Here is a 12,841-nt window from a genome sequence, read left to right on the forward strand (position 1 = left end):
CTTATGACATACATTCGGACCCGTAAGGGGAAAGAAAACCAAAATTAAATGAAGTAAAAAAAATGTAATAAGTAAAAGGGCTATATCCCGTAACGGCTTGCTTAAATGCAACTCAAAATCTACGTTTTAGTTTGCGATAATACGCAATAGATATATGTATAATTAAAATTAGCATGTTTTGCGTTGCGTTACGTCCGTAACTTTTGGGAAGACTGGTACGGAATAAGGTCGGAAACTAGTAAATGATGTCTGCTTGGTAGATGACGAAGAAGAAACAAATTGATGGACGCTGGTGTTATGAGGGTGTGTAGTATTTGTTTTTATATTTACATTGTCAATAAATTCATTGTGATATGATTAAGTACGTAGCTATAATTTATAATTTATATAGAACTTAATTTTCAGTTGTCCTATGAAGTGAATTTAAATTACTTTTCGTAGTTTTTTTTAAAGTGAGAAAAATCTTAACACTAATTTTGTCATCCTTGCACTAAGTTATTTCTTTAGAAAGAAAAGTAAAATGAAAGGAAGTTTAACCAACAGCCTTTCTTTTGATTGTAACAATCAATACCCAATTATAATTATTATTATTGTTATTTTTGGGGCATTACTCGAGCAGATGGTTCTACCGAATTTTGACACATTTCTTGCGTTTTGCTGATGACGTTTCTACTTGCTGATTGACTTTACGAGAGTTCATTATTAATACAGTGTTGAAATACGGTATAAAAACTACAGTGCATAATACGAACCAACTTGTGCTAGGTGACCACTAAAAAGCAGGAATGCTATTTAACCGAGTCAGAGCAAGAGCGCAGCAAGGGGGGGGGAGAACCTTAGCGACGGGAAGTATATGCATAATCAAAAATAGCAGAACACACTTACACATATAATACTTTCACTATCACTTAAAATTCATTTTAATATGCTGTGTACTGACAGTAATTACTTATACCGTATACTCATTCCTTCACGAAAAATGTTTCACATCATATTTTACGTATACATTTTCTGTTTGGTAGGACCGTCTGCTCGAGTGAACCCATTTAATTATTTGAAAGGATGGCATTTAGTATCTCCCCCATCATGGTTCTGTAACCGTCCGGAGTTCGGGTTGCTGTTCCAATGTTTTGTTTACACTAGTAACATCAGTCACTAACTGGGGTTCACATTCCGGTGTTTTGTTTTCAGCATTTTCCGTTTTCTGACTATTTTCACGAAACACATCCCGTAAACCGTCTATCTTTTGCCCTAATTCGCTCTTTACCTCTTGTTCTAATCTAACAATATTTTCTTTATTTCGATTTATATATCTATCAACATTCTCTTTAAAATCAGCTTTTTGTTCTAATCTAGCAAAGCTCTCTGTAAGATGAGTAAAGTTCTCCTCATCTTTAGCGTGATTCTCTTTACTTTGCCTTAATAATTCTTCGAGAAGTGAAATCGCCCTAGCAATCGCATTAAGTCTCTGGTGTGCCATCTTGAACAAGAATAAAGCTTAAAACATACAATTAGAATAAAATTAACTATCACAATAATAAATGGTTAAAATCACCTGAAAGAGATTTTTTTTTCAGATTACTGGTTCTAACCTGGAAAAGAAGTGATATATTGAAATATTTATCTTATGAGTATTCGAGCACCAACGGTCTCGATTCGGGTCGGTAGTTCGGGCGTCATTTATTTGTAACCAATCCGTGTAATCTGGTCGCTGTCCGTGGCTCGTGGTACTACCAATAAGTATATTCCTGATACTTTAACTTACCTGGACAGGACGATGAAGGACCTCTCCAAGAAAAGGTTACAAACTGTTACCAAATCGCTCGTCGGTCTCAATAATGCGATGAGCATTAGGCGCCGCGAGGTTCGGGTGTCTCGTCTCGTAAACCTCACGGACGATCAGACGGTCATCCAGACCACAACGCACACGAACATCACTCATACAAACAACAAAAACACACTGGATTAAATAACACTATACTTATTTATTAGAACACTATTTAAAAAAAAAAAATAGCGAAGAGGAATGGACACAACACTGAACACTAGATATACATAATAATTTTCGTCGCTGAAATCACACTTTGCCCTTTTCAGGTAATATAGCCCTTTATATATATATATATAAGATTATAATTCGGATTTCGCTGTAAATGCTTCTCTCACACCATTGACACACTTGGGGGTTTAGCACTGGGGAAAAGTTGTTTGGATCGTCCCACGATGAATCCAGTTGTTACGCTGAACCGTCCTAAAACGTAAAGATAAATCTTCAGCAAATTAAACAAGAAATTCTCCAAAGTAGAATGCGGATGTGGGAGGGCGCGTATGTAACATTTTAAACTCACAAGGTCTGCGGACCTGGGACTTCACTAGTTGGGGCTAGCCGTAAGAAATCGTCCTTCACCGACTAAATAGCTTGTGCCCCTTCACAAAAAGTCGTATCTGAAGCTCGACACGACATGCGTGGTTACGGCTTCCAGACCTGGAGTCAAACTCCTTGAGCATCCAAGCTCAAGCTACGGGTTGCAATGGTCAACGGAAAAGTGTTGGCAGTTCATTTCAAAAATCACTCAGTTAACTCACCTGTATGCACATACAAACAGAATACGGAAAATGCACTAGACACGGCGATAACACTGGCGTGAGAAAGTACAGATAACGGGCTGGAATACAACGCAGTTGACGCCACTTTGGTTGCTGAACATCTGGTCAGCCTGTATTTCTCTAATCTATTATAATGTTTCCATAAACGATTAAAGAAAGAACTTAATTCAGTTCCCAATAGCTATAGAATATATACTGTGTATATAATGAGTCAGGGAGAAACACTGAAATGGTTAGTCATTCGCTGAAATGTTCTCAGCAAAAGCAATGTTTAAATATATATATGAGAAATCGATGAAAGACTTCTTTGTCCAATTGTGTGAGAAAGAAGCAATTCCCACCGAAGAAAGAACTTATATGCGTTGCAGAATAAAGTATAAATCGAAAATAATGATTACTGTCTTTACGAAATATACAGAGTGTCCACAAAAAATCCTTCTATAACCTGGTAGCGGTTATAGTTCCAAAACCGAGTATCTTGTTTTTGTCTAACTTGTGATAAAGGTAGAAGTACAAGGACCCTGGGGGGCTTCTAACTCCCTTCGCTAGCTGTCCCTAGCTCAGCTATTTTTTGTAAAGTAAGTAACACACTGTAAATCTTATATGTGCAAGATTGGGGGAGATACTAAATATTAGCCATTTGTAATAATAGCGTTGCACTTTTTTTCCTATTTGATTCGCCAGTTGCCGCTTTTTCTTCATAAGGAATGATATTGTCACTTTTGCTCGCAACCTAAGTGCAAGGTTCTAAAACATTTTCAATTCCAAATAATATGTCTGCTGGGTAAAGAAAGCATAGGCCGGGCTACATTTCAGTTTATTTTCATGCAAATATGTTTCCCTCCTTTACTTTTTTTTTTTTTTTTATCTATTTGCTCTTTAAACTCCCCCCTCTCGGAAATTTAAACAAAATATTCAATTTTATCCTTCAATATAATATTAGCACTAATTAAGAATAGTCCGTCATAAAAATGTAATTTTACTTTTACTTTAAATGAGTGAGTGCATATCAAAGAGGAATGTGTAGGATATTATATTCCATTGTCGGAAGAACTTTTCAGAATGTAGGAAACCAGTATTGATGTTTACAGCTGTAATGTTAGAAATGTGAAACCATTACAAAGGCTATATTAGGGTAAGAATGAATGACTACCTAAGAAAGACAACTGTGTAACGTAACATCCACAGCGGCGTATTTCTACACGATATATAAAATCTGCATTTTGTTTACAAATATTTAATTACGTACAAGTTAGGATTAGGCATTAGATTTCTGAGCTTTCGGCATCTATGACCATTTAGCCCGTCACGTATGAGGGATGACGTCCCTCGGCGAGCACACTATCCGGGAAAAGGGAAGGAAGAAAGCGGCCTGGGATCTATAAAAGTTAGGTACCACACCAGGCAAATGCCCGGTATTAGGTATATAAGATTTTACAGGGTCTTAGACCTAAATGAGGAAAACCCAGGAAAACCTCATTCATTGTGGCTGCCCTGAAAAAGCTTTGGACACCTTTTCGACTGAGTACCCCCACCTGGAATCGAACCCGGGACCGCTCGCACCGAAGGCGAGAGCGTTAGCAACTACGCTACGCGGGGCCACTTAGTTATATATCTCATGTAGTATCAACTTTTTTTTACTATCATTATGTGCATACTCTCCATCCCGAATGCGCCTGCTCCGTGTGGATCCCCTGCTACTCTCTTTCTCTGATTCGGTTAGGATTTTCACTTTTAGTGTCCACCTAGCACAAATTGATTTGTGTGACAGTTGTTTTTATAGCATACGTCCGGACCCGTAAGGGACTTCTGGTAATGTGAATCTGCACTCATGAGTGCAACCCCTACCCTAAGAAACATTTTTTTCTGCCATAGTATCACATATTTCATCTGTTAATTTTACAAAAACATTTTCCTATTCCTCGACGTTACCGAAAATTCATCTTCATATGGTTGTCTGACATATTTCCTGTCATAGGGCTCTATATAAAACTACTAGGCACGTGGACACATGCTTACTTTGATGGCCAGGAATTTTAAAAAAGAATCAAAATTGACATTTTTCTTCCACATTTTACTACTGTACTTGGACAAGATAATTTGTGTAGGGAGTAGACAGTGGACATTCATGACCAAATGGATAAAGGGCTTGCTTCCTATGCGCTGATCCCTGTCGGTTTCTGTTAAGCGGATTTGTCTTTGGTACTAACTAGATTTGAGGTTTAGATCCTACTTTAAACTAGCTCCCGTCCCATATGACCTAGGTGCTGAGAAGGGACCTTCAATAGGAGCTCTCCTCATATGACCTAGGTGCTGAGAAGGGACCTTCAATACGAGCTCTCGACCCATATGGCCTAGGTGCTGAGAAGGGACCTTCAATAGAAGCTCTCGTCCCATATGGCCTAGGTACTGATAAGGAACCTTCGATAGGAGCTCTCGTCCCTTATCGCCTGGGTGCTGAGAAGGGACCTTCAATAGGAACTCTTGTCCAATATGGCCTAGGCACTGAGGAGAAAACTCCTATAGGAACTCCCGACTCATATGCTTAGGTATTGAGAAGGGACTTGAAATACTTGCTTCCGTCTCATATACCCAAGATACTGAGAAGGAACTCCGTCGCATGTGGCCTAAGTACTGAGAAGGAACATTAAGCTGTTGCTCCTGACTCATATAGTCTAGGTGATAACAGAGGACTCTGTATCATATAGCTGAAAAACAAAAAAGGAATATTAAACAATAGCTCCCGTCTCATGTGTCCAATTTGTTGAGAAGAAACGTTGCTCTGTAGTTCCTGACTCATATAGCCTAGGTGCTAAGAAGAGACTGTGTCATATGGTCTAAGAACTGAAAAGAAACGTTAAACTGTAGCTCCTGACTCATATGGCCTAGGTGCTGAGAATAGAATTTAAACAGTAGCACTTGTCTCATGTGCCCAATATGCTGAGAAGAGATTCAATCAAATCGAGACTCACCGAAGAGTGCGGGAAACTGAACGAGCGAAGGTAGCGGAGGAACACAGAGACTTGAGGTAAATAAACAGTTAACTTTACAAATTATTATAAAATGATTAGTCTCATTACCTTCTTTGCTGGACGTGATATATAAATGCCTGTTGTATGTTTTAGGCATGTGTTGAATAAACAATGGCTGCAATTCGTCATGAACTTCAGCGAGATATCTTCCAACCGAACGATGAGCGTCTTCTGGTGGTTGTCTGTGTATGTAAATTGTTGAAAAAGAAAAAGACGAGCTTCCTTTGTGTTGCTGTTACTACTGAGACACCGATTTGTGTTACCATTTATCAGGTTTGTAATCTCTTTTTGCTTATCTTGTTATTAACGAGACCATCAAGATTATTCATTTGGCACACTAATATTTACTATACATAATAAATAAATTATTATTTTAGAAAAAACTTAAGTTATATGCTTCTTTTTAAAATCTTCCTTATAAGAGCGGCCCAAAAGTAGATATACACCCCTGCATTGATAAAATATAACATTCTAGCTAATGGGTTTATTTGCTTCGACTGTTCTGAGCTTAAGAGACTGATGGGTAACAATAAGAAATGATATGAAATACTGTGAGCTGATCAGTACGGGACTATACGTACTTTTGGGCCACCCTTTTGATTACTTTTGCTTCTGTGATCATTTTCGGGGGAACAATTTCTTTGGAATCAAATGGTGAACATCTCTCTCTTCCACATGTTATTTTTCTGTATGCAACCAAGAACGAATGTTTGTATGTAGTCCTATCGAATGAGATTTAACGTGTAACACCACTGTATTAAAAAAAAAAAAAAAAAAAAAAAAAAAACTTCTATGGACTGTCTTGAAATATATGTTTGTTTTTTTTTTAATTTCTGTTATTACGTTATAATCAATTACCAAAATTTTCTTGGTAGGTAACGCTTGTTAGACGCAAAATTGAATTTAAATACGCTGAGCTGTATATATTGATGAAAGGAGAAAACAGCCAAATCTGATCGAAGTTTTTCCCTCATAAGTTTCCATCTGCTGCATTAATCGAATTCTGTCTGTTAAATCCGAAGTCTGTTGATTAGAGATCCGTTATATTAATACATTAAATTAAGGGTTTACTTATTTAGATGCTCCTTTCTTTCTTTGAGTACTTATTTAAAACCAGTTTTTATGATTCGTTTGTTTTCCAGGTTAAGAAGACTGATAAAAATGTTTTCAAGAAGAAGAACAGCTGGCTTTTAGCAGAATTGAAAGTAGTCGATGGGAAAAATCCGTCACCGGTAAGTCTTCTTATGATACGTGTTTATGTATAAGTGAAATATTACTTCTCACGTATGATGGTCAAAGATTGTAAGTTGAGAGATTAGGGACCAAAAGAGAAAGGCACGTACCTTCTATTTGATAAGATATTGCCGCTTTTGATTCTCTATCAGATCCATTTCTCAACAGAGAAAAATAATGCCTTGATCTGAAACCGAGATCGCTACCCCTGTCAGTTATCCCAGATGCAGAGAAAATACAGTCTTAAGACGGGCTAAATTTCAAAATGCGAGAAAAATCGCTGAAAATAAAAATGTTCACTGATATTACGATTTGTGAAACCTTGAGTTCATTGGTCAATATATAAAGAATCCATTTAGAGGAAACTCAGCATTTGTAGGAACCAAACCATTAAAATTCATGTTTATTTCTTAGAGAGAAGAGAAGAATAACTCTGCATATAAATCAGTGTAATAACAAATATGACACAGTTGTTTGGCTCGCTACTTAAGGCTAGGACAGCGTAGATATTCCATGTTCCCTAGAACTGAAAATCTCGTCTGCATTTATGGTTATGTTATCGAGATTTTCGTTGTGGTTAGAATTTCCTGCAAACATAAATGCATTACTCATTTTTCTTGTTGTCTTTCTTTTCCTCCCTCGTTTTTTTCCCAGCTGTGCCACGACGAAACTCGATTTATCCAATATTTAAATTCTGTCACAACCGGAGCTGGGAGGCGGCGGATAAAAATATAAATACCGTAAAAATGTAAATGAATGGATATATAGATATATATGTGCACCTCCATCAAACGTAAACAACATTAATCTTATGAACAAATAAAAAAAAATCGGTCTGTAATGTACCCAATATGAATTATGATACATGCAAAATAACATCGAACATACAACTAAACAAATCCCTAGTTTTAATATTTACGGCCGTTTGATTTTAACCTTTGCTGACTTGGTGGCAATTTAGAACATGTTGTCATACTCACTACAATCTTCGACCGGTCAGTCCGTTCAGAGTGATCGTGATCCTGGTATCAAGTCCCAATTAGGTACAGGGGTAATTGGTCCTCAGTACAGTCCTCAGTAGGCTTCACAAATGGTGATCCAAACTGGTTCACACTAATGCGTTTACAGCTGCACAATTACTACTCCGTATTTTTACTTGTGGGGGTTCCAAATGACGCACAGTTACTTAGTACATAAGAACGTAGGCGAGTATTATGGTATATGAAAAATAATATGCGACACATGACTAATTACAAGACTATTGATAGGCAAAGAGGCCCACTTCAGTATTCAACTATATACGTTCAATTTTCAAGTTAATGTCTTCTCTTTAAATACTCAACCCAGGCAGGGGAGTTCACTTCACACACTCTTGTAAAGCAACTTAGAACAGCACCGACGCGAGAGGTCCGGCATCCAAAAGTGTAAGCGCGCGAATAAGTTCGTTTGTCCAACTAGCTTCCACATGCAGTAAGGCGTGGGTGGAAGGAAAGTTTCCCGAAGGGTCCAAATCCAAGGGACAGTCGCAAAGAATGTAGACATCACGTGGGCAGCCTCTTTTTTTTTTTTTTTTTTTTTTTAAACCATGTATGGTCTTAAAACAGGGGCTAGGCTAAGCACACAAATACACAAGCAAGCACACTAAACTTGTGAGAGAACAGTTCTGAGAACCTCCTTTTTATATACGAGGCTTGGTCAATTAAATTTAAAAATTAACACTGCTTTTCCCGTTTTGATTTAAAAGCAATAAATGAGCTTAGGAAGCCGGTGACAGTCAACTCTGAAGAGGTGAAAGAGTTGAAAATGTACACTCATATCCAAAATTATTGTCGCATGTCTATAAATATATTGTTGTAGGAATGTAATTTGATAACGAATCCCCCCGATATTTCTTATAACGTTAGTATGTGTATAATCGGCGAAGACATGTATGTGGCAAATTTCATGTCAAAAGAGCAGTAAATAAGAACAATAAAACTAAAATAAAACTTTCTTGTTCATTTAGCAAAATTTGTTTTACTCATTCTAATTTTCGTATTTATAAGTGTTTTCCTATGAAATTTACCACAAATATACATTTTCCGATTATACACATAGTATCAGTATTAAAAGTACCCTGCAAAATCATTATCAAATTATATTCTTACAAGAAGACAGTTATAGATATGCGACAATCATTTTGGACATGAGTAGACGTAACGTTTGTAGATAATTAGCATAGTGAAATCATGAATAAAAAATGACTTTCCTCTGTATCTTGTAACAAATTTCTCGTTAATCCGTGTTCATACTATCGTATAGTACGGGGTCCTTTTCTCAGTACATACTACAGTTGTGAACCTGATATTTTTACATTGTTCAAATTGTTGCCCTAGAAAATTATGAAAGACGTATGATATTCCTGAAAAATGTAACTTGTGAATTGCTTGTAAAACTACCTGTCTTTCACTTTAAGAATTTGTCGTTAAAGTGTGTTTGTAAATCCTCCATATATGAATGAAGAAACATGACCGTGCTTTATAACGGATTCATCAGAATATCAGTTCGTGTCTTCAAAATCATGTTTTTTTTTTTTTTTTTTTTTTTTCCTTTAAAAAAATTATAAACATTTAAAAGCAATTGATTAACATTTAATTTTAAAGAGCAACAACTTTAACAATGTAAAGGGCCGGGTTTACAATCATAGCAGCTGTTGAGTAATGTCCCAGCACAGTCTGGTATTATGCACAATAGATACAGAGGTAGGTTACTATTTGATAACGTATGTTTTATATTGGATAAATAGCTTGTAGTAATAACAACTAGTTACTGCAGTAGCAATACGCCTACTTACAAACTATGATACTTTAGTTTCAAAACACACTTTCTGCGTGTTGGCTACTTGTCGATGAAACCGATGGTATCCAATATAGACAGATTTGACTGATACACAATTTCTACATGGTTGGACTTATAAGAAGCTGAAACATACAACAAAATTACAGGTTACACTGTTTGTTGCTAATGAATATAGATTTAAGTGTAAAATAAATTCGCTGAACTAGAGATTGAAAAACAGTAGTCTGGAACACATAGTGTATAAAAGAAATTTTAAAAAAGTATAGAACACGTTTATATATTAGTCAGTTCAACCTATCGTCTTGTTTACAGACTTAATACATTTTCTGCTACAGGTCGGAGATTTTTTTTCTGATTTTCATTAATAATTTTGTTTTATAGTAGGTAATAATGGTGAGAAAACAGCCTTTATCGTTAACTTTAGGGGACGCGGTGGCTCAGTGGTAGATCGTTCACCTCCAGTGCTTGGGGTCCCTGGTTCGATTGCAGCTCGCGCCGTGTGGACTTAGTGGTGGACAAACACCGTGCACGTGGGTTTTCCCAGGGTTCTCCCGTTTCCTTCCACTATCTTCATTCATCTCTCATATGGTAGTTATCTCTTCGTGTCATTTACGCCACATTTTAGAGTTCAATAATGTTATTTAGTCGAATTCTTCTGGCTTCATTGTTGCCGTTCTGTATCTAATATTTTCTTTCCTCTTTTTCTTTTGAATTTCCGAAAGTAATTATTGATTTTTTTTTTTCCAAAATGTAGGATACTCATGAATTTGACCTTCACTTTGATAAAATATACAAATGGCAGGCCAGTAATCTCCAGGAAAGACAAAACTTCTTCATTGCATTATGGAAGGTAAAAATTTTACGTATTTTATACGTACAGTAGTGATAGAAGAACTTCTTTGGTAAAGAAGTGTCCCATAAACGGTGGAGCCTTTGTAATGCCCGCCATTCCTGTTCTAGTAAGATGACAGCACTGAACGTTACACGATTTTGTCTTCGTGGTTAGTAGTCACCCAAATAGTGGATGATCGTCATCTGTTTGCGTACGGGTAGGAATGAATCACTTCAAGAAGGAATACCGTGTTGTTCCCAGGGTTCTCCCAGGAAAAACTTACTACAAATGTGATGAATGTTGTGAATTCCCGCCCGTACAGAAAACAGATGATAATCATGCGGGTATTCGACGGCCTCGTTGACTACTAACACAAAGACAAAATCGTATAACGTTCAGTGCTGCCATCTTACTGAAACAGAAATGGCGGACATTTCAAAGTTTGTGTTCTTTATGGGACACCATTTAGTAATTTTAGTTCTTAACTCAATAAACATTTCTTTTCAGCTAAGTAAGGTAGAAGTTTAATAAGTTCAATCACTTTTAAGGTTCAACATAATCATACTTTAGCAAGTACAGAAATGCTACAATTCATTCCATTTTTTTCTAAAATAGTGGAAATTCAGGAGTAGAGTGCGCACTTCTGGGTCGATGCCAGGCCTTGTCACCTTATGGTGAATATTCTACATCTTACTATGTATTGCGAGCGGTGACGATATTTATGAAGAAATATAAGTAAAAATCTTAGTGCTCACTGCAGACCAAAATATTCTCTAAGAAGCGCTTTCAGAAAATTCGATTTCTATCATCGGCATAGCAATTCAAAAGAGTGAATTTAAACGTGGAAAAGAAACATGGATGAGTAAAAACAAGGCTGAAAAGGAATAGTAAACAACCTCTCGTTAACACGTATTGTTCACCCTAGAAGAATATTTTGATCTTTAGTGAGTACTAAGCTTTTTACTTACATGTTTCGGAACTTTAAAAATAAATAGTGATTTCAATAACATTAAATAAAATAATAAATAGTAAAAGAAAGTTACGTTTTGATTGATTTGCAATTAAAAGATTTACAATCCAGTGTTATCGGTAGTGTAGATAATTTCAGTGAATATTGATGCATCTTAAATCTAGCTTGCACAAAGAAATAATTAAGAGTTATACGTTTTGTATAAATATTAATTTACGTAAATGACACGAAATAAAACATGATGAAGCTTTATCAAAACTAAATTTAATTAAAGAGTATGAAACTGTCGGCGGAAGACGACCGCATTTTCTGAAATTCTTGTTACACGTTTTACTATAACAATATGAAAGGTTTACACGTACAGAATAAAGGATGCTCATCCTTGATATTTGATAACCATTATGCTCACTTCCAACCTGTAGGTCCGTTCAGCGTCTTTTAGACTGAATGGTTGTCAAGACGAATTGATTCGGAGAGATCAGAGACCCGAATAACCATTGTTTATTTGAAGACAGTTTATATACACGTCAATTTACGTTTTCACCTGTGTGTTTTCCTGTTTTCCTTTTCTATTTCAATACTTTCATTCTTGTCAGTTTCAAATCTCTATCTTCCTAGGAAGTGAAGTTTCGCTGATTTTTCTTTAGATACTAACTAATACTTTTACAACAAATCTTACAAATTTATAAAATTTAATATACGTAAGTTCACATATGTAACATATATAGACTACATTCTTGTCCGTGGATTTTCTCGGGACTCTTCAGTATAATTCCATCAATTTGAGTCTGAAAGCGGAATACTGAACTGAATATTTTGTTTTATTTATTTACATTCTTTTTTTTATTTCCCTTTTACTATTAGCAGTGTGTTTGATATGAAATATTCGTTTTATATTTTAGCTGTGTTACAAGCATTTACCTAAACAGAAACCTTCATTTGTTAACATTCCTGAAGAATGGATAGGTGACACAGGCGTACTTGGAGAAGGAGAGGTGTCTACAGTTGAAGGTACGTTCACTTGTATTTCAGTTATATTATAAACATTTATCTAAACTAAAATCTTCATTGGTTAAAAAAAAAGTGTAGAGGACACGGGCGTACTTCGAGAAGGGGATGTGTCTACAGTTGAATTTATTTTTAGTTGATATTCGCACGATTACGGACTGAGAGTATTTATTTATAAATGTTTCAAATACAGATCTATGTCCGTTTTGCACTGAAACAATGTAACAAAGTATATAAGAAATAACAAAAATTATATATATATATATATACATTTACAAAGACTTAAATTTGTTTCTAAAATAATTTTCAGAGTCAAAAAAT

The 12,841-nt window shown here is 35.9% G+C and overlaps 1 protein-coding gene across 1 annotated transcript in view; it reads left to right on the forward strand.

Annotated features, from left to right (window-relative positions):
- The first annotated feature begins 225 nt into the window (after nt 1-225).
- The window catches only part of Sec3 (exocyst complex component Sec3), an 86,540-nt gene continuing 73,924 nt past the window's right edge, over nt 226-12,841 (forward strand). The window contains exons 1-5 of the mRNA XM_081752764.1: nt 226-303; nt 5,733-5,912; nt 6,782-6,871; nt 10,465-10,560; nt 12,415-12,523. Of these exons, the coding sequence (XP_081608890.1) occupies nt 5,751-5,912; nt 6,782-6,871; nt 10,465-10,560; nt 12,415-12,523 (457 nt within the window). The 5' untranslated portion in view covers nt 226-303; nt 5,733-5,750. The remainder of the gene's footprint in view (nt 304-5,732; nt 5,913-6,781; nt 6,872-10,464; nt 10,561-12,414; nt 12,524-12,841) is intronic.

Source organism: Thermobia domestica, chromosome 3, assembly GCF_964235325.1.
Source record: "Thermobia domestica chromosome 3, izTheDome1.hap1.1, whole genome shotgun sequence".
NCBI lineage: Eukaryota > Metazoa > Arthropoda > Insecta > Zygentoma > Lepismatidae > Thermobia > Thermobia domestica.